The 21,392-nt window shown below is 44.7% G+C and overlaps 1 protein-coding gene across 2 annotated transcripts in view; it reads left to right on the top strand.

Moving 5' to 3' along the window:
- The window catches only part of arhgef10 (Rho guanine nucleotide exchange factor (GEF) 10), a 55,489-nt gene that overhangs the window by 28,234 nt on the left and 5,863 nt on the right, over window positions 1-21,392 (top strand). For both annotated transcript variants that reach the window (XM_080850317.1, XM_080850316.1), the window contains 9 exons: window positions 2,885-3,000; window positions 3,663-3,790; window positions 4,939-5,039; window positions 5,908-6,029; window positions 6,734-6,820; window positions 7,519-7,742; window positions 8,621-8,778; window positions 16,378-16,520; window positions 19,114-19,288. In XM_080850317.1, coding sequence (XP_080706443.1) covers window positions 2,885-3,000; window positions 3,663-3,790; window positions 4,939-5,039; window positions 5,908-6,029; window positions 6,734-6,820; window positions 7,519-7,742; window positions 8,621-8,778; window positions 16,378-16,520; window positions 19,114-19,288 — 1,254 coding nt within the window. The remainder of the gene's footprint in view (window positions 1-2,884; window positions 3,001-3,662; window positions 3,791-4,938; window positions 5,040-5,907; window positions 6,030-6,733; window positions 6,821-7,518; window positions 7,743-8,620; window positions 8,779-16,377; window positions 16,521-19,113; window positions 19,289-21,392) is intronic.

Genomic DNA, 21,392 nt, shown 5'->3' with positions numbered 1-21,392 from the left:
GGAACAACCCCCTACCATGTCAAATCTAGATTTTAGTGCAGATATATACATACGTGTGTGTGTGTGTGTGTGTGTGTGTGTGTGTGTGTGTGTGTGTGTGTGTGTGTGTTCCTTATTACTGATCGAGAGGTCAGTCATCCAATCCACAAAGCAACTCAAAACGAGTCAATACCAACAGGAGAATGTAAAGGTAAATAAACAGCCTTTTCTAACAATATAAAATACAATGCCAATTAGCATTGTAACAACAGAGAAATAATCGATCAAACACAAATTTCTATATATATAACAGCAAAATAGGTGTTCTTCATGGGGAGGAACAGTTATTGCCTTGCCTTTGAGGGCGCAACGAACAAGACTTTTCTTTCTTCTCTCATCTTTTCTGCATGTTTGTTTGTGGAAGTACCAGTCCCTGAGAGACGCTTGCCCAGTGCACTGCTTCATCGAGTTGCATTAGGCCAGTCAGGATGTGATGTCCAGAGCTGTGAGCTGTAAGGCAGGAAGAGAGACACAATGGAGCCAGTCAACCTTGGCTTTCAGTGGTCAGCTGCAGAGCCTGGCGTATGACAGTCATCCTGAATGACAGTCCACTGAGGAAGGAAAGCCCTTCTCTGGGGAATATTCCTTTACTATTGGTGGTGTGTGATTAGTATTGCAAGCACTAACTGTTAACTTACTGCAGTTATATTGTAATTGTTAGTGTGTTTTTATGGGTGTAATACAAAATATGTGAACTACCTGTTGAATTGTATTGAACTGTTAGCTCTTCAACTTTAACTATTTGTCAGGAACTAAGCTGACTCATGAAATAAAATGATGTGATGAGCTCAAAAGGCACTTAGAAATATATTTCACCCTTACCCCTTCCTACTCATTAATGCTTCCATTAAGCACAAATAAAGGATGTTTGACATTTCTGCCATGAAAACGCCTCGGATTGCCTCTGTGTGCGGGGCTCTAATGTGCAAATGAGGTAACACAGTTCTCACAGAACCATTCGTGACATGGTTGCACCAGACCAGGGCTGTTGCCATGGCACCAGAATACAAGGGTGGCATGAATGGCCATTGTACAGCTGTGGAGAAAACAGAATAGTGAGAGTGGAGACCTGTCATGGCCAGACAGTTTGGGTTGTATCTGTCACCTGTTCCATTTTGGCATCTTAATTCAGGAGCAATGTAGATGCCAAAGAAATAGCTTTCTGTGTTTGTTTGTGAACGACAGCTCTCACACTCTCATGTCACAAAAAGATTGTGGGCGCTCCTAATATGAATCACCCATCTGCCTCTTTTGTTGGCTGAGGCCACCTGCTTTTAGCACCTGCTTGATACCAGCCTTCATATCTGTACTGTACCACAGGAAAAAGAACAGAAGAATTCACTCTGAGAGTAAGAAAGTTTTTTTTTCCCTGGGTAGGTTGCATTGAAGAGTTATCAACATCGTGAGTCTCCTTCGGGGTGTCCTCATTAGTGATGTCACCAGGGACGGCTTGAAAAGCTGTCACCACGGGAGTGTAGCTAGTGACCATTGACTCTCGCTCCCTCTGCACCTGGATGGCGGCCAAAGATGGCCGTCCCAGCGCAGCTTGACCCTGTGACTGCAGCTCCGCTTTCCCCTTTGTGGGCATCTCCCACTGCGTTTAATTACTGGGGCGCTGCTGTGTCCTTGAGCTGCAGCTCATGTAAAATGAATCAGAATGGCTTTATCTATTTGTTTCTGACTGGGCTGCCCACGGGGCCACCACATCGCCACTCGTGGGGCTCGCTCTCGAGGATCCCGATCCAGAGTCCATGCTGAGGGAAAGAGGTTGATGGGGCCTGCATCAACAACTCCACCGCGTCAGCCTCCACGCTCACCCCCACTCCCTGAGCGGCCATTGAAATTCCTCCTCTGTAATGGATGCCGAATCGATTTAGTGGCTGTTGACTTGGTGCCTGGACAACTTCAAATAAGTGTGCAGTTTCTCCGGGCCCTCGCTAATTATACTCCCTCGTGATCGTTTTGTTCCATTCTGATCTGGATTTTGCAGAAAAAAAGCATAGACGCCTTTCGTGCTATTTTCAATTTTGTGTCTACCTACTCCTTTTCTCGTGCAGTGAAAAAGTGTAGTGACATTTCAAACGTGGCTGAATGTTTTGCATTTAATGTGTTTTTTGAGTTTTATTGCATAATGTCATTGATGAACGGGAAATATTGGAAAGACAAATTTTCGAGCCAGTGTAATTTCCAGATGAAATTACATTTAAGGCAGGTTTGGTTTTAATCCCCATTTTAAATCTCTACTGGTGCTGAATAACCACAGCATGTATTGCTCCAGTCTGTCTGCTCCCTCTTACGTTGGCTGGCAAACATGGAGAAGTCAAATTTATAACCTGACAGAGCGAGGGAGGAGAGAGACTGGGAGCTGGCCAGTCGTATAATAGGTCTGGAGAAATGTGCATTTTTCCATTGGCTGAACACTGGAGCTGAAATTAGGACAAACAAAACACCCTTTAGTCTGAGCGAGAAGTTTACAAAATAAATTCATGTTGCTCGACTCCAAGAAAACCATAATTTAGTTCTAAAATAAAATATTTTTTGGAGCCAAATAAAAGTGAATGAATCATGGTGATGATTCGATTTGTTTCTATGTTAAGTCGTTGACTAAAAGATTGGGTCGGTTATCTGGCAAGGGACATTGAATTACAGCATTCCTTAGGACTGCACAACATGGCCTACAGCAGTGTCACTGTGACCGAGCAAACCTGTTTAAGATCAGATGAAACCCTTTCAAATAACGTCTCTCCTGTCTCCTCCTTGTCATTCACTCCACTTGTTTAACATATTGTACTGTGTGCTTGCCTTGTTTCTCTTTTTAACAACGATGAAAACATTTTCCACACAGATAAACTCTACATGGGTCCAGGACAGTTGTATCAAGATCTGCAGAACCTGATCCATGACCTCAGCCTAGTCAACCAGATCTCTCATATGATTGGAAGCCTAAAGGGCAACTACCAGGTGGGGACATCAGCTGACTATATGTATGTATAGTTGCATTGTTGTTGTTGTTGTTACTACTCGCATAGTAAAAACATGTAAACAAGCAAATCCTTTGCTGAAAGAAGATTGAGTTTGGAGCTATTTTTTTTTTTCATTCAAAAGCTCAGATGGTCTTATCCAAATTGAATTCGAGCCCCCATGGATGGGATAAATGGTGGGGCTGTGTTTGTGTAATTTGCTGGAAGGCTGTGTGGATGCCACTTGGATGCCCCTCGGCCAGAGCCCGCTGGGTTGATGTAATGCTTTCTGGCTGCTGGTCAGCTGCTTATGGTCCGTGTGAAGAGACACCCTCTCTCTCGTCCCTGACAACACAAACAATTCCCTACAACATCCCACTGTGAGAAAATGTTTGCTTTTTTCCCACTCCTCTGCGTTTGACCCACAAAACGGGACGCCAGGGTCAGCCGGGTGCAATCTAGACTTGGCCAAACACGAGGGCTTCTCAGAAGATTTCTTTCAAATGTTTCTGCCATGAACTAATTAGCACCACAAAAAGGTTGGTGTTGACCCTCCTATTTGTCTTCCAGATTTGCTCCAATTTATCACTATCTACCACTCCCTTTCTTCCTTCCTTTCTCTCTCTCTCTTCCCTCCTCTCTCTCTCTCTCTCTCTGCTGCAGAATGTGAACCCTACTGTAGCCCAGGACTGGGTCTCTGGCCTCCAGCGGCTGATCCTGAAGAAAGAGGAAGAGATTCGAGCAGCCGACCGCTGCCGAATACAGCTGCAGTTACCCGGGAAACAGGACAAGTCAGTCTAACCCCGTCGTGAACCCTCCTCCTCTCCCACCTGCCCTTATTGTCCTCTCTAAATCTTTTTTTTCCCAGTTGCTCTTGACAGTGGAAATAGCCTCTCCAAAACCAATAAAATGACCTGTCTGGAGTAAGAAAAAGAACAATAGTGTCAAGTGTTGTCTGCCACGTTTTGTGAGCCGGTACGTGGAGGGAAAGGAGGACGGCGCTGAGGAAATATTAGGACAAGGGCTCCAGTCCCACATAGTCACATGTGATTCAGTTTCAGAGAGTCGTTGGCTCGTCTCCCCGCACCCGCTGTCAACTCCTTAATGTGATGTCATCGGCCTGATTCGCTCGCCCGATGCGCTGCATTTCATACATTTTGTCCTCTCGGGAGCCCGAGTGCAGCTGTTGTGTATGCTAAAGTTATTTTGGCGAATGCAGACACCCACTCTCTCCTGCTCCTTTCCCTTCAACCTACCCACCCCCATCAACACCAACACACACCACCACAACACACACGCACACACACACACACACGCACACGCACTCTCCTTCTCTGTAGTGTCTGTCGGAGTTGTTTGCTGGCCTTCACCAATTTTAAATGTCTGGATTACCCAGGAGCATCTATAGAGAGACAGCTGCAGAGGCCCTTCATCCCAAACGTATCCTACAGCCTAAAATAAATGCGTCTCGTGCAGGGAGACTTGGAAAGGGCAGTAGCATGCCAGACACACCCCCCCCCTGCTCTTTATCTGCCATGCTTTCTCATTAGACGACTGCCATCACACTGGAGTCCTTCAGTCCTCGTCTGGAACTTTATAGGGAGGATACGAGGCTCCCTTCTGAGACGGATGACGGCTCAGCCTCAATAGATCTATTATTCAGACACTCAAACACAACACTCAAAGTGTTCAGCTCGAAAAAATGGGCTTTTGAATATTAAAGAGACTCCTCAGTTATGTGCAGCGGCATATTTTCCCATCACATCATACAGTGACACTCTGAGAAACCACAGTGGTTCAAGTGTGGTGATCTCATTCTGTGCACATGTTTCACCGTGACCAGTCCAAAAGCATTATACAGCTCATGACCCTGTGATATCTTCATCTTCATCTTCATCTTCTCCTTCTCCCTTTTCTTATCTCTCCTCCTCTCTGACAGGGCTGGGAAACCCACACATTTCACCGCCGTCTTCAACACGTTCGGCCCCGCTGTTAAGCAGTCATGGATCAGTAACCTGCAGATGGCTAAACTGGCCTTGGGTATGTCTGCAACTTTTTCTGTGATCTTATTCTCTCTATTTGTCAGTGTCCCTCACTCTCCCTCTCTTTCACTCCTTCCCAGGTTTAATCATTCATTCTCCCTCACTTATATACTCCCTCTCTCTCTCTCACACAATTTCCCTTGATCTCACTTTCTCTCACTCAATCACTTTATTGTTCTTTCATATTATTCTCTCTCTCCCTATATTGTTCTCTCAGTATTTCTCTCTATCTTCCTCCTGGTCATTCTCTCGTTCGCTCCCTTTTTCATATCATACGTTTGTAACCAAATTGTGAGTCTTGCCCCTGGTCATTCTCACTGTCCCCATTCGGAGCAAAGCTAACCAGCCCCCATCAGGGAGGATTCAGGCCCCGATATCTCCCGCCTCGCGGCTCTAGCCTCTCCACAGTAAATCCTCTGCCTGCCCTGAGCTGTGCGCCTCCGAGAAAATGTATCTGAAGCGATCCTACGCATGCCTCCCTCTCACGTGTTCTCAGGCAGACATGCTCCAGATATGTGGGCAGCGTGGGAGTTTTAATTGCCCCGTTTGTAAAGGGGAAAGTCGTTAGTGTTCATTAGCGTGGCGGCAAGGTTGGCAGGAAAATGCATCAGCGAGGAGGGGGAGGCCAACGGCCACAGAATGAGTTAGCGCTCGAGATAGGCAGCAACACATTTGGAAATGTAATTTGTCGTTAGGGTTTACGTGAACATGTCGTAATTTATTGATTCACTCTGTTTTTCTCTTCATGAATGATCTCATGGAACTCTGTGCGTCTCTCCCTCTCACTGTGTGTGTGTGTGTGTGTGTGTGTGTGTGTGTGTGTGTGTGTGTGTGTGTGTGTGTGTGTGTGTGTGTGTGTTCAACAGAGGAGGATAACCTGCAAGGCTGGTTTTTCGCAGAGGATGATGGAAACCAGATCAAAAAGCAGAAGCATCCCCTCTTGCTGAAGCAGATGCCTGTAGTTATGTCCAAACTGCAGGAGTTCAAGGTGGGCATAACGCCATACAAATTACCCCCTCTACCTTTTAGATGTGATTTATGAGAATGTGGGGGGGTGGGGTGGTTGTGAGAAGAAAAAAAAACACAAATAAAAGCAAACCTAAACTAAATAGCATCTCACATGTTTCTCACATACATTGATGTTCACACAGAATGCTTAGAAGATGTTGTTTTTGCCTGGGTTATCTCAGCCTTTTATGGTTGAACATGTCAACAGTATATTTCATTATTAATACACTCAAGTTTTTCAGTTAATATGGAAAATACTAATTATATGTATTTATGCATCACTGATTTTTATGGAACAAGTTTTTATGGAGTTGCTGATGTGACTCAGTTCTTGGATTTGCTGTATTTGCAGTTGGAAGAGTTGGGGCCCAACTGGGCTGTGGTATTTTTAGTATGATCAATAGAGGGCTCGCGCCCAGTGAGGAATGCCATCTGCTCACAGACTGTCCCAGCCAGAGCCCACACAATCAATCAGACTGAGTACCTGAGGGCCGTGGAGATTAAATGCATTTTTTGTAGAGGGCCACCTTTTATTTTTTAACATCGGAGGGGTGTCGGTCTTAATGTGGGCTGGTGGGGTTTATATATTAGTTTTGATGGGGATGCTGTGGGCTATGTTTAGCCAAAGTCTTCAGCACCTCTCTCTCTGAGCCTCTCTCCTCCCGTCTCTCCGTCTCTCACCAGGTGGAGTGTGCGGTGCACAACCCAGAACCTCACGTGAACAGTGAGAGCACCGCTGACATGCCTGCCCTGGGCCACGGCTTTGTGTGGGTGAGGATCTCTCTCTCTCTCTCTCTTTCTCTTACACACACACACACACACACACTCTCACTCTCTTATATGACAGATGGGCCCACTGAGCCACTGTTTGATTGATTCATGTACCCTAAGTGTGAAGGGATTTTTAAAGAAGTGCTTAGACTGCGTCTCTGATTCATAAGCACCGACACAGACACTTTCCAGCATACAAGTAGCTGAAGATAATGAGATCCATTCACTGCATATTTTATCCACCTCAAGCCCAAAAGTGTCAAATACGACTGTACACTACCGCTGACTGTGTTCTGCCCATCAGATACAAATTAATAATTGAACACCACTCTTAACATTTTATTGGCCCCGCTTTCTGAGCCAGAGTGCCTCTCTTAAAGAGTGATTCACAAGCTTCATTCAGAAACCCGTACATGTGTTTACTCTGGAGGCTGTGGAAAACATACACGTTCCAGTGACTCATAATGGCCTAGGGTGATGGATCATCCCCACTCTGTGGAACACTTTCTCTGATTGCTGTTGGTGGCAGCCAGAAATGGCGTGCTCTTAACAAGCCTTTCGTCTCATGCGTGAGGGGGGGGAGATTGCCTGTAACCATGCCAACAAGCACCTCGAATGCCAAAAACAACCGTGATCAGAGTTGGGAATGGCACCGAAGCACTTCTGATGGCTGTAATTGGACTCTCCCACTCCCTCAGGTGGCCAGCTGCACCAATCAGATGGGCCAGATCTCCATCGTGGCCATGCAGAACTCCAGCCCCAAGGTGACCGAGTGCTTCAACGTGGAGTCGCGCATCCTCTGCATGGCCTACGTGCCCACGGAGGAAGGCCTGGCCAACGGGGTAGGAGGCTCGGACGGTGACCCTCAGCCAGGGAAGAACACCCACACACCCACCATCTGCCTGGGGATGGAGGAAGGGAGGTATGGTCCTGCCGGTCCCCCCCCCCCCCCCCCCCCCCACCTCACCCACCCACACCATTTCAGCAACACTCTGCACCACTACCCACACACAGCACAGAAGCTCTTCTCACCACTCTCCATAAAGCACGCTACAGTGTATACTGTCATGTGTAGGAAAGTGCTGCTAGAGGGCCTATGTACGTGTATATACTGTACTGCTCTGTGAAAAGCATAGGCAGATAGTATAGTGAAATGTACATGGTAAAATGAAGTATAGTACTGAAGTAAAAATACCCTTATACCTTTCCATAGAAGTAGAACCAAGAGGGATTTGAAGTGCAGAGAAGGACAGGTCTCGGTGAAACAAAACGGTGCAGAGCTATTCAGGATTACAGATATTAATGAGGTCATTTTAGGCTGCTAATCCCGTGGATTTAAAACGCAGGCCATTTTAGCACAGCCCGCTAGTCAGAACCCAGGCGGCACCAGAACTGACCTCATTCATCAAAATCATTAACATCACAGTAATCACTCCAAAAGGGGAACTGGAGGTTTTCCAAATGTCAAATTGATTCATGTGCTTAAATGTGTAAATGCAAGTTTGTTTGAGTTTTCATGTCTATGATGTGGATTATACTGAACCTGAGAAGTTTTGTTCTCAATAACCAAATTCAGGCCAAGAAAATAAAAGTAATTTGTTACAGATGTTATAAGATGAGTATTGTTCTCCTTTAAAACGTGAACCAACAATGATCAAAGATCCTAAAAGGATATGAGGGAAAGCATTCCAGTGCACAAAAAGATGTTTCTCTGTGTAGCAACAGACTTGATAAGGATATACCACTTTTTGTGAGTTATGTCTCACCCTGATCTGTTATTTTTCTTTTTTTTTCTACCAGCATCATTGTTTACAAAAGCAGCCAGCGGTCCAAGAAGGTCCGTCTTCAGCATTTCTTCACGCCTGACAAATCCACTGTTACGTGCCTGGTGTACAGGAGTCAGTATCTGTACGCGGGCCTGGTCAGCGGATCAGTGGCTATCTACTCCAGAGCACAAGGTACGGCCCGCTTCATGATTTGAAAAGAGCAGTCTGTCCACTTCTGTTTTTATTATCCTCTCATTGTGTTTTTGTCCTGCACGGATTGCTGTGCTGTGTTGCATATGATTGAACACATTATTGTGCTGCCTCTCCACCAGATTGGTTGGATTTGTCTTTTTTTATGGCTTCCTAACAGGAGTTATGTAATCAGCCCTAGATTTGAGCCCTGCTCTCATAAAGGAGAATTGTCTGTTTTGGCAATACGTTTTATCTGTTAGTGCTGCCATTTTCAGTGCTGTGTCTTGCCTCTGTTTTTCTCTGACGTCTTGTAACGGTGTTGTATTCCTGACTGGCGGTAGGTGTTGTTTGTAGGATGTGTGTGTGTGTGTGGGTGAAGGGAGGGTGAAGCGAAGGTGAGGCTGGGTGAGCGGAGAGCTTATCACCTTGGTGACCCTGATGAATCACGCATCACAGAGAATTGGAGCTCTCTCTCTCCCTCTCTCTCATGCGCGCTCACTCACTCGCTCCTTGTCTTTTCTGGGCTGTCATGCCTCGGAGGAGCTTTGTCGTGGTTGCCTGGGAAAAGTGGCTGAACTGCTCGTGGTGACCTATTTATTTCCCCGAAGCAGAGCGAGCTGGAGGAGGCTAGTGCTGGCGTATTTGTCCACCTCCCTTGAACTGCCAGTGCCTTGGCCCTCCCACACACTCATGTTTCCTCTGTGTTCAGGTAACAGCAGAATAAAACCTCAGAGGTGGGGGCCAAGGCATTGACAAAGGGCTAGAGAGGAGGACCAAAGTAGCTGAGGAAGGAGACCTAGAGGATGGGGAAAGGACAGATTATAAAAAATATATAAATATATACAGTATATATTTATATAATATATGTGTTTGGTGTTCACCAGGGATTTTGAATTTGCTTTCAGATACTGGTGTTTTTCAGGTGAACAAATTCCGTCTTCTACTTAGTATAGAAACATATTTAGAGCTTGGTGAATGAGAGGTGAAAATGCCTGGCGTTTTTACAGTGTGAGTTTCATGCTTTAAACTGCCGGCATCTCAGAACGAGCTGAAGAAAGGTATGCTGCCCCGAGACAGTTTTATTGTTTTGGCACTATATAAATAAAATTTGAATTGAATTTCCTGAAAACCTTCTTTTGAAACTCAAATCCAGTAACACGACTCTAACTCTGGAAAAGAGTTGAAAGGCTGTACGCTCAGCTCAGGCACAGATTCCATCCTACTTCATCCTGGTGTTCTGTTTTCCCAGTGCACTTCCACTCTCATCTCTCTCCTCTTGTTCCTCAGTTACTGAAGTCTCCGTGAATGCCATATCAAGCACTGCACAATGCGGTTGACTAAGCCTCTTTTTTCAACCACCAAATTGTTTGCCTGAACCCCTTGCCTGTCAGAAAGTAGTAATTAAACCAACGGGACGTAATGATGATCATTTAAGCCTCAAATACGCCCCCTCTGAGACTGTTCTGTGTGTGAAGGTCTCCTCGTCCTGAAGAACTCCTCCCAGCAGGTGCTTCCTGAGGGGAAAAGAGAAGAATCAAAAATTGTAGAGAAAAAAAATCACAATGCACGATGGTCTATTAATCATTCAACAACAAGGAACATGGATAAACACCAAAAATAGCTCCCATATAATACCCTTTCGTGTGTGTGTGTGTGTGTTTTGAGCGTGTGTGTGGGCGACTTTGTGCGTGAACGTGTGTGTGTTTTCTGTGAGAATAGCTAATCTACGGTACTCCAATAGTTTGCCCTTTGCCTTAGGAGCTCTGTTTAATGACTGCCTGGCCATATCATGGCAGTGTTTACGTTGAGAGGGCCTGAGTAAAGGAAATGAGCTTTCAGTCCCCTAATCCAAAGCCCAGGCATATGAGGTCTTTGATTTGGGAGATGGCAGGAGCGAGAGAGAGAGACACGGTGTCACGTTATGTGGCGGAAGAAAAGGGGGAACGGGGAAAGTGATCTATGCCTATCCCCGGGCCAGGCCAGTTAATGCAGGAACGGAAATTCAGTACTTGCGCGGAATCCTGCCTTTTTTTTTGACACACTTTCCATAATGTCTTTTTCTGCTTGGAAGCAAGACAGCGACTGCGAAGGTCAAAGCACATGGAATAATAAGAGATGTAGGATGCACTGCAAAGGTGTTTAGTCAGTGTAGCCGTATTAGGTGTTTGTTAGTGTAGCCAAATTAGGTGTCTTACTCACTGATGATTTGAAATTGCTATCCATTGGAAGAAAACATTTCTAAATTTTAACTCCAAAGTGGCTGTCAGATGAGCGAATACAACGTAATCTTCTCAGAATGACAAGCCAATATTTTCTATTCATTTTTCTATTCATATATTTTCTATCATCTTTCCAAATACATTAGCATGATGTGGGAACTGTTAGTGCATCCTGGTAGTTGTGATCCATGATGTTATTTGAGCAGCGTTAGGAATATGGGCCATTCACAATAGAAGCAGGAATGTCGTGTTTATTAGCCTCTCCCACTCAGACCTTGAGGTGAGCCCTTAGATGCAGGTTCACAGTTCTTTAGTGACTCCTCCTGAACTGGAGCTGTTGATCTAAGATTTGAACTGGTTGCACAGCAGAAGATTTGGACCAGGTGTGTGTGTTTTGAAAGTGATTGGAGCTGAAGGACTCCTAGAATGTGGAGGACGGTTGGGGGGGGGGGGATACTGACATGGACTATAAGCATCAAACACATTAGCAGATGACTCATTTTCATAACAGTTTGAAACATTTGAACATGCCCAAGTGTAACTTGAAGTTCCCCTTTCCCCTCCCTTCCCCCTCCATTTAGTGCAGCTTAGTCTTCTCTCTCTCTCTCTCTCTTTCGCTCTCCCTCACGCACACTCTTTTGTGCGTCCTGCTCTCCTCTTGCACATGCAGTCTCTCTGCTTTTGTCAGATTGAATGAGGTAGTACTGAGTGGATTAGCATGTAGATTAGGGAGCACTTAGCATCTGAAAATGTGCGAGTGAAGTTGCTGCTCACCTGTTGCGTAATCATTTGGCAGTGAGAAGTAACACAGTAATATGTGCTGTACTCAGACTGTAAAAATGCCCTTGTAAAAAAAACATAATTTCTAAATACCATGCATTAAAGGTTATGTAAAATCATACATTTTGAGGAGTTGACAAACTCTTGTGTACTAATGGATTCTCCATTATTCATGGTTAGCTCCAGATATAACAGGGTTACATCAGAGGCGTTCCCTTCGTTTGGCCCAACGCCCCAGCTAAGCAGGCAAACTGAAGTGACCCCTGATCTGGCTGGTGCTGTATGTGTTTGTGTGTTGACATGGTGGAGTGAAAATGACTTGGCAGAATGTCATCTGTCATGGGTTTGTAGTATTTCACCAAAAATAGTTCTAGTGTAATGTCATCGCATGCAAACAAGGTATGCATTTGGGAAATTTGTGTCAACACTACACTGTTGATTCATTCTAATGCCATACTAATGTTGTGCTGCAGTATGTAACAACATTTTTCTGTTTTAATGAAGTGACACAAACACACACACACACACACACACACACACACACACACACACACACACACAGAGAGAGGGGAGAGAAACTCTTATCTGCACAAAGGAGACTTTTGTTCCTTCCATCTACAGAACTGCCGAGTGGCTGTAGCCTCTTCCCTAGTCATTAGTCTCTAAAGCAGTTGCTCTGCCCTGCGTGGCGAGGCTCCCCTCAATAGCTGCCTTTGTGGATTTGGCTAAACAAACAATCACTGCACATTCAGTTATGCACTGTTTTGTAAATTGAAAGCGGTCATTTGAGATTTCAGGGGGAAATCCAGGGTTGCATGCCATTTCAGATTTAAAATTGGACCTTTTTGTCTCTTACTTGGGGTAAGGCTGAATTTAAAGACAGAAGAGGAAAGTGTAGGCTGGTACATTGCAGAGGTACCTTATTGACATATAGTGGCGTGCAAAGGATTGGGCACCTAGTAACTTCATGGAAATCAGGTAATCTTTTACTCGCTTGGCTATTCACAGAAAGAGCAAGTTTAACCAGTGGTGCCAAAACCTGCCGTGGCACTGTAAATAGACATGGTGTGCCCACAAAGACACGGAGACACTGCAGGAGCGCTCTGAGGGATGCTTCAGGAGATGACTAATGCTTTTCCACCTGAATCGAGGTTACTTAAGAATGGTTTGTCGTGATCATCAGTGACCCCCCCCCCCCCCCCACACCACCACCACCATCTTTCCTGCATGAAATAAAAGGCAATTCAAGTATCCTGACAACCCACACTCCAATTAGAGTGACAATGTTCATTACAGCTCTCCCAGAAGGCAAATGCTGAGCAGAGGAATAAGATAGGCGAAAGTTGTCCCCCCCCAACAATCATTGTAAACACAAATAAATTATTTTTAATAATATAGTAATATGAAATAAAAGGGTGCTTATAAAACATTTCAGTGGTGGCAATAATGTATATTGTAAATAAATGCTAGCATAGGCTATGGGGTAGAGTAAGTGTACGGTAATGCGGTGGCGGTGGATGGAATTGGCCGAGGGTTTCTACAGGTAGACCAGGTGGAGAGACTACAGCAGCGTCCAATGGCGCAGATAGTCTAGATTAGGAGGGAAAGAAAAGGAACAGAGTGAGAAGGTAGAGTTCGGCTGTCCATATGCGTAGATGAGGAGTGGTGGGGGTGAGGAGCAATGTTTCCACTTCCATCAGCAATTGGAACATGCTGTAAGGGAGAGAGAACATTTTTGTTAGTAGACATACATTTCAGAAACAGTTAGGGAGATACCTATGGGTAGTACATTTAACAGTAGGCAATATGGCGGTACAACATACGCTGTCTGTAACCCAGTTTTGGTTGATTAGGGGGGTATTGCATTTGTTTAGATATGTTTAGTAAAGCAGGCATTTAGCATTTTGTTTGGTTTGGTACATTATGGAGATTTTAGTCGTAAGCTTTGTTAGGGTTGCAAGGTTCACAGCAGTGCCCAATTGGCTGGTGACAGTCGCAACACGTGCCTTATGCTGTACCCGGGAATCATAAAGGCCCTCCTTCATGGTACAACATGCATTTTGTTTGGTTTGGTATTTATGGGGATTTTAGTCGTAAGCTTTGTTTGGGTTGCAGAGTTGTTAGAAGCTTGCCTGCAATCTTGGATGGCTATCTTTGGTAGATGTACAATTTCATCAGGTTTCATGGTAGGGTAGAGTTGGGTGTCATCAGCTTAGCAGTGGAAGTTAATGCCATGTTTTCTTATGACAGCACTTAAGGGTAGCATATAAAGGGAAAAAAGCAGAGGTCCAAGGACAGAGCCTTGTGGGACACCGTAGCTTACTCTGGTGTGATTTGACGACTTCTCATGGACATGAACAAATTGATGGCGATCAGAGAGGTAAGATCTAAACCAAGATAGGGCACAGCCTTTGATGCCAACGTGATGTTGAAGTCTCTGTAACAGGATATGATGATCTATAGTGTCGAAGGCGGCACTAAGGTCTAAGAGAACTAGTATTGAGGTGCACCCATGATCAGATGCGATTAGTAGGTCATTCAGGACTTTGACTGGGGCCGTTTCAGTGCTGTGGTGGACTCTAAAACCAGATTGGAAGGTTTCTTCAATTTTGTTTTGTTGTAGAAAGTAAGTAAGTTGCTTAGCGTCTAGATTTTCAAGTATTTTTGACAAAAAAGGAAGGTTAGATATGGTTCCACAGTTAGCTAGATTATCAGGATCAAGGTTAGGTTTTTTGAGAGCTGGTTTTATCACTGCAATTTTGAATGATTGTGGGACGTATCCTGAAAATAGTGAATTGTTCATTACATTGAGTAATGTCTAACTTAATAAGGGAAGTGCATGTTTAAGTAGTTTTGTGGGGATAGGGTCTTGTAGGCATGTCGATGATTTAGATGACAGGATCAGGGAGTTTAGTTCAGGGAGGTCAGTGGGTGCGAATAATTCAAGGAGAGCACCCGGTTGAGGGGGTGATGCCATAGCGCATTTTGGAAGGGGTGTAGGGTCACAGAGGGGGAGGAGACTATGAATTTGTTCTCTTATTGTTAGGATTTTGTTATTGAAAAAGGTCATGAAATCATTACCGCTAAAGATTATGGGAACAGAATTTTCTAATGTATTGTGGTTTTTGTTGCCTAGAAATAGAGTTAAATAGGAACCTTGGGTTGTTTTTATTATTATCAATCAATGAAAAATAGTAAGCCGATTTGTTGTATGTTTATAGCTTAGAAGACTATCCTTCCATGCCAGGAGGAATACCTCAAGTTTGCTGGAGTACCATTTTTTTTCTAGTTTTCGTGTGGTTTGTTTAAGTGCGCGAGTCTGATCAGTGTACCATGGGGCCGTTTTTTCCAGCTTTCTTAAGTTTCTCAAGTTTTGTGGTTGAAGTAGCAATCTGTGTTTGTAAGAAAAAGGAAGTTCTTTTGTGGTTGATGCAGCAATCTGTCTTTATTCCAGTGAAGTGCGCAATCTTTTTTTCCAGTGAAGTGCGCAATATTTATTTCCAGTAAAGTGCAGTAATGACGCACGTGGAACACACCCCGGATTCAGATTCAGCGGTGCAGATCTAAACAACAAGCATCTCCAATACAGTTTAAGACACCTCCTAGGCCGTACTTTGATGAATTGCATTCACTCACACCTCAGTTTGCTTCCTGACCCAGGTGTCTGAGCAATTCCAGTGTGGGCTATTTTCCTTTGTGACCATGATACGATTGCAATTTTGGAGATTATGCCGGCCAACTTTTGGTGGTCACAGCAGCTGCGTGATCATAAATCTCCAGTGGTGGAATGTAAAGTAATTCTACCTCGTTACTGTACTTAAGTACATTTGTACGTATCTGTACTTTACTTAAGTAAAAATAATAGTGCATACTTTTTACTTTTACTCCGTTACATTTTGTAGATATTATCTTTACTTTTACTACATTTCTACAATATATGTTGTTACTTGTTACATTTTATGAACACAGTTTCGCCAAAATGTTGCCTACACAAAAGCATGGAAGTGTTGCTGTTGGACGTTTAAACCAATCAGGTGTCTCTTATCAGCTCCAATGATAGCAGAGTACGCGTCTGACAGCAGCGCGAGTGGTAGACTTGCCATTTGCTTAAACATTCAACAGACAGCCTGACAAACGGTCTAATGATTCAACATGGATCCAGAGGTAGCATCTACTGAGCCCTCTGATATAAGCCACCCTTGGCCTTATTTAACAGGCATGTTCAAGTTCAGAGGCCCCAAGAATGACTCGTGGAGGTTTCAGTGCGTTTCCTGTCTACCTCAAAAACGGAGTTGCTAGCCTTAAAAAATTTGCCTTCAAATTTGGAGAAACAGGTCGAGTTATGCAGAGTTCTTGCTATGCTAAGTTAATGTCTATGAATTTTGCATATCATATGCGGTTACTGACATGATTTTATAGAAGAAAGCATACACAGAGAGAGAATTAATCTCTGCAATGTTACCATGTATTGTCCCCCCCGACAAAGAAATTGGATCTCCGCCCCTGGATGGATCTCTGTGTGAAGTGCTGAGGAATGCAGTGAGACTTGCTGTCAGAAGGTGCTCTAAAATTAGACTTAATTTTCTCCAACTCTCCCCAGATGGATCTTGGAACTCGACCTCCCCCAAGGTGCTGAAGCTCGGGGTGCTGCCTGTCAAAGCTTTGATTGCTGTTGAGGATCACGTGTGGGCCTCATCGGGCGGGCAGGTTTTCATCGTGGGCACCCAGACCCATGCAGTAGAGGTATGCTACACATTCCGCCATCTTACACACACACACACACACACACACACACACGCAAAGACACAACAAGAAAAGGCTGGAGGCTTTAGCAAAATAGATAGTTGAAGTGGCCTCCCTGTGCTGAGGCTCCAGCTGGCTTGAGTTAAAGTCCCCCAGCGTGGCTTTCTGCGAGACAACGGAAAGTCCCCCCCCCCACCCACACACACACACACACACACACACACACACACACACACACACACACACACATGTGGCTCGTGACCAGGTTGCCTCGCACCTCCAGAGGAAAAAGGGCAGCCACCACATTGTTCAAACAGGAAGAGAGGACCTCAGCCTGGTCCGCACCATGTGCAAAGTTAAACATCCTTTCCCTCATCCCTTTCTTTATAAATCCATGTCTTATCCAAGGCCTCTCAACTGTCCCCCTACTCCTACTTTGGTCTCCTATTCTCTTTTGTTTTATGGTAGCAACAAAAAACTACAACATCAGAAACTGCTGCTGAAAACGTCATGGCCTCCAATGGGTTACTTGAGGTCGTGCCAACAAATGAAAGTCTTTGTTGGAGAAGTTCTTCTTGCTGCACCACCCACCTTCATGTACTCTGTAGACTATTTAAAGATGCAGGAGAGGAGTGGGCGTCCCGGCATCCTGGGGCAAAAGTGCACTGTTCTCTGAATGTATGATGGTATACTCTGGCCTCCCACACTGCTAGTTATTTTGCTCATTGCTGAATTTGTATGATTGCATATAATAGTAGAAATAGTCTCTTAGGAAACTGATTTGATTTTTGAGATCATTAATGCTTTTATCGTGTAATTCTCCTAAAACACATTCCGTGACCATTAACTGCCATGTCTCCTAGTTACTAATTCTGTTTCAGCCCAATCATTGTGATGTCATGGCAAACCCAAAGCTTTGCCTTAATTGAATTACGAAGGGCCCATGAGGGTCCCTCTCTCTCCTCTCTCTCTCTCCCGCTCTCTCTCTCTCTTTGGGCTATGCTGTGTTTCCACGTGGGCCTGGACCGCTGGCACCTGCTGCCTTCCCGGAATAGCAAAGCCTTGCTTCCCCCTCTGTGCTCCTCCACTCCTCTGTGCTCCACACGCGGCGATGCGTAATCTCGTTAGTGCCGTTCGCCAGTAAGCTCATTACAAGACCACCTGCCCACAGTGGAAGTGGCTTACGGGACGTCCCTAACGGCAAAGCGCCCTGCGAGAAAGAATGGGGGAAATGGGACAAACAAGGGGTAGAATTTGGGGGAAAGGGGAATGTATGTCTGTGTGTGTGTGTGTGTGTGTGTGTGAGAGAGAGAGGGAGACACACACGTTATGTCAGAGACTCACCCTCCTGGACTTATAATTCCTTTCCATCCTTGTGAGACCAAGAAGTGAATTGAGGAAAGAGACTGGGGAAGGCAAGAGTTGGCTATTGAAAAGTCACGTTAGCGTGTAGCATGTGGTGTCAGATGGCTGTTGTTTCCGATGTCCCCCAGTGAGGCCTTGGGGAAGGAGCTGGCTCTCCTCCAGTTCAATCTGCTGGTGGGATCAGAGCAACATGCTGCACTCCTGATTAAAAACACAGCCAAGCTCAACCAAGACACGGCGGGACCAGTCTGACTCTGTCTGATTCTGATTTTAACCCTCTCCATCGGTTTATCTGTTTGTGCCATTCAGTTGTTTTACACTTAAAAATTGTATTTAGCAATTGTTGTGGGACATCCCGATAGTTTCATTTCCCACTGTAGTCACTCTGAAGATGTATACAATTTATATGAGAGGTTGGATGTCCACCTTGTGCTGTAGTAACATTTATGTCTACAGAGGATGCACATTAATAACAGACTTACAGACCTAATTCATTACTACATATAAAACACTGGGCTGTATTTCGTAGATGGTTCTGTTTAGAGGGCCAGTGCCAGAGCAGTTCCTCAGGATGCACACAGACTTGTGCTTCCCCTCAACACTTCCTGCAGATCTGAGGGAATTATGTGTCACCACCCCACCTTCCCCCACCCACTCCCTTCCAGAGAAAGAAAACCAAAAAAGTCTGTTTGTAGCTATGAAATGTAGTCCAAGGAAACGTAAACTGCACTCATCTGACCTGTAAAGTCAGAGAGCCACAGTTCATTCAGAAGGCTGGCCACAGGATTTCAGTAGTGAGGGTTTCAGTTACCTAATTCAGATGCTCATTGGATTACACCTTGAGTTGATGTTTTTGGGCCGGGCCCTGGGCTGCCGAGTGCACAGTGCAATGTGTTAGCCATTTAAAGGCTTGACATTCCTCTTGTGCTTCAGGAGCAAACCTTCATTCAATACACTCCACCTGAGCAAACAAACCAAATGTACCTCAGACCGTATTAATGTAAGGTAGATCGCCTGAAGCCTGATCTGTTTACACTGAAGATCACATTTTTTTTTTACCTTGTGTGTTTGTAGTAAAAATATATTCGAGATAAAGGCTCCTTGTCTTGAGTAGATTTGTTGGAACACTGTTGTTTTTGTGCAAATGTTCTGTAAATCCTCTTTGATTCACTGGTTGCTGTGAGGCCATACTGACGCACCTTGTCTGCTCTTACCCACGACGCCTCAGCGTCAACTGGAGGCCCACCAGGAGGAGGGCATGGTGGTGTCCCACATGGTGGTGGCCGGCGTGGGCATCTGGATCGCCTTCAGCTCGGGCTCCACCCTGCGCCTCTTCCACACGGAGACCCTGGAGCACCTGCAGGACATCAACATCGCCACGCCAGTCAACAGCATCCTCTCAGGTGAGCCGCCACAGCGGGGCTATTAGTCACATGTCCACATCCCATCCAGACCACACAGGAACAGCCCTTGGCCCCTGCCGTCAGTGTGTCTGAATTACCTCAATAATAACAAGCACTATGGGACCATTGTAATGGGAGCGTCTGTTACTGTAAAACGTAAACAGCATAGCCAGATTATTTGCTTAGAAAAGCAAATAGAAAGAACCCTTGGATGCCTGCAACACGAGTCATACCTCTGGACAAAGGAGCATTGTTTGGGCTTTTATCATGTCTCTTTAACTCTGTCAACATGTGAAGTGCATGAGCCCATCCACTGAAGTGCTTGTTTTGTCATGTTTGGATGAGCCTCCTGTCACAGACTTCAAAGACTTCCGGCACAGACAGTAGAGTAGCCTGTTATTTGTCCCTCAGCTTGATTAACAGCCCATAGGACATAAAAGGCAGGAAATAATACCATTGCCCGGTTAAGACTGGAGTTGTGTTTCTCAGCTCAGTGCTGTTGTTCTGACGTTAAAGTATGGTGTAATAGTGTGAGACACCCAAGCACTGGTGGATATAGACGCCCAAGTTCTGTAGATACAGATGAGAATCCATTTGAGTCAGGCTTTGACTAATATTACTTGAAGAAGGAGTCACTCCATTCCAAGGAATCTGGATTTTGTTCACTGGAAGCAGTCTATGTGATAGATTCTTTTGGTGAAAATCTCTGTACAGAAACGTAATTTAGCTTAATCTAATAGAAACCAAGTCTTTTGAACCTCTCTGAAGTTTTTTTGCTCCATATGATGATATATTGCAGATGTTTTGGTTTGGGCTTTGTGGTATTGTGATAACACATCACCATGTATCTGCAAGACTGCTATCTAACAGTAAGTAAAAAATTAAACAAACAAACCTTGATTAGCACAGAGCCCTTTCAGTTCTGAGAGAAACCGATATTGCAACACTTGCATTGTAACTGGGATGATTCATCCACACATCACAGCATTTGTTTTGTTTCCCCTCCTGGTCAACTTGAAGTAACCATGGTAACAAATAAGCACTGTAGGCACTGTTTTTGCACGGACGTTTGAACTATAAATGTCAGTGGTATTTGTGTTATCTCTTTGAGGCCTTGGGGGACATGAATGGAACAAAATTAAACATCCAGTGACTCTGTGATCAGCAACCTGAAATACAGAGGAAGTTTTTAAAAAAAAAAATCCAATGAAAGGAAATGTCTGTCAACATTACAAAACAGCTCCGTCCGGAATCAGCGGATTGTCGAAGAAATGATCAGTATGCATGACCCCTAATCTGCTGTCAGAGCCCTGTTCTGCCTCAGCGTGGTCTCTGTAAGCTCCCTCAAGCTCCTTAAAACACACACTTCATCATGGACTCATTTTGCCTGTTGGTACATTGGGTTTGTTCCGAGGACTGTTGCTGAATCATGGCGGGGCAAGTGTTATTTATACAAGCCCAGTGACAGCTGTGCAGCCTCCTCTGTGTTGATGTCTATATTGACCAGCCTCCAGAATCTCATTGCAGTGTAATGGTTCCACGCTTGTGGTGGGGTAACTGACATTTTCTGTGAGTTACCCCACCACAGTTTAACCTTTCCCTAGGCCTGGCCTGGCCTGGCGTTTTTGTGTACCAGAATATTTTTGCATGATTTTTTTCCACTTAATCAAATTCATCCAATTACATTGTCCTTTGAAACCTGTCTGGATTTCTTTGTTGTCATCCTCACGGGGTATTGGGTGTCATTCTAAAATAAAACAGAGCGGCCCTTGTGTGATGAGGTGGAATGGGAGAATTAAACCAGCAATGTCATCTGAGTTTGGGTGCAAAGAGCCAACTGTCAAAATGTATTACGTGAAGGTACAGAAGAAAAGACCCATGGAAAAACAGGGATGTTTGGGTTATTTTATTGTATTTTGTGTTTTACGAGCAGATGCATGACAATCATACCCCTCAGTTGTACTGTAATCTAAGTTTAGGCTTCTCAGGACACTAAACTCAGTTTGTTGGCATTTCAACGAACACTGACAGGACTGTTAGTTACATGTAGTACATGCTAGGCAGGTTCCCTAATAACTTCAAATGTACAGACGTGGGGAAGACT

Source organism: Sprattus sprattus, assembly GCF_963457725.1.
Source record: "Sprattus sprattus genome assembly, chromosome: 13".
Classification (NCBI taxonomy): domain Eukaryota; kingdom Metazoa; phylum Chordata; class Actinopteri; order Clupeiformes; family Clupeidae; genus Sprattus; species Sprattus sprattus.
This window is presented reverse-complemented; position numbering and strand designations above follow the sequence as displayed.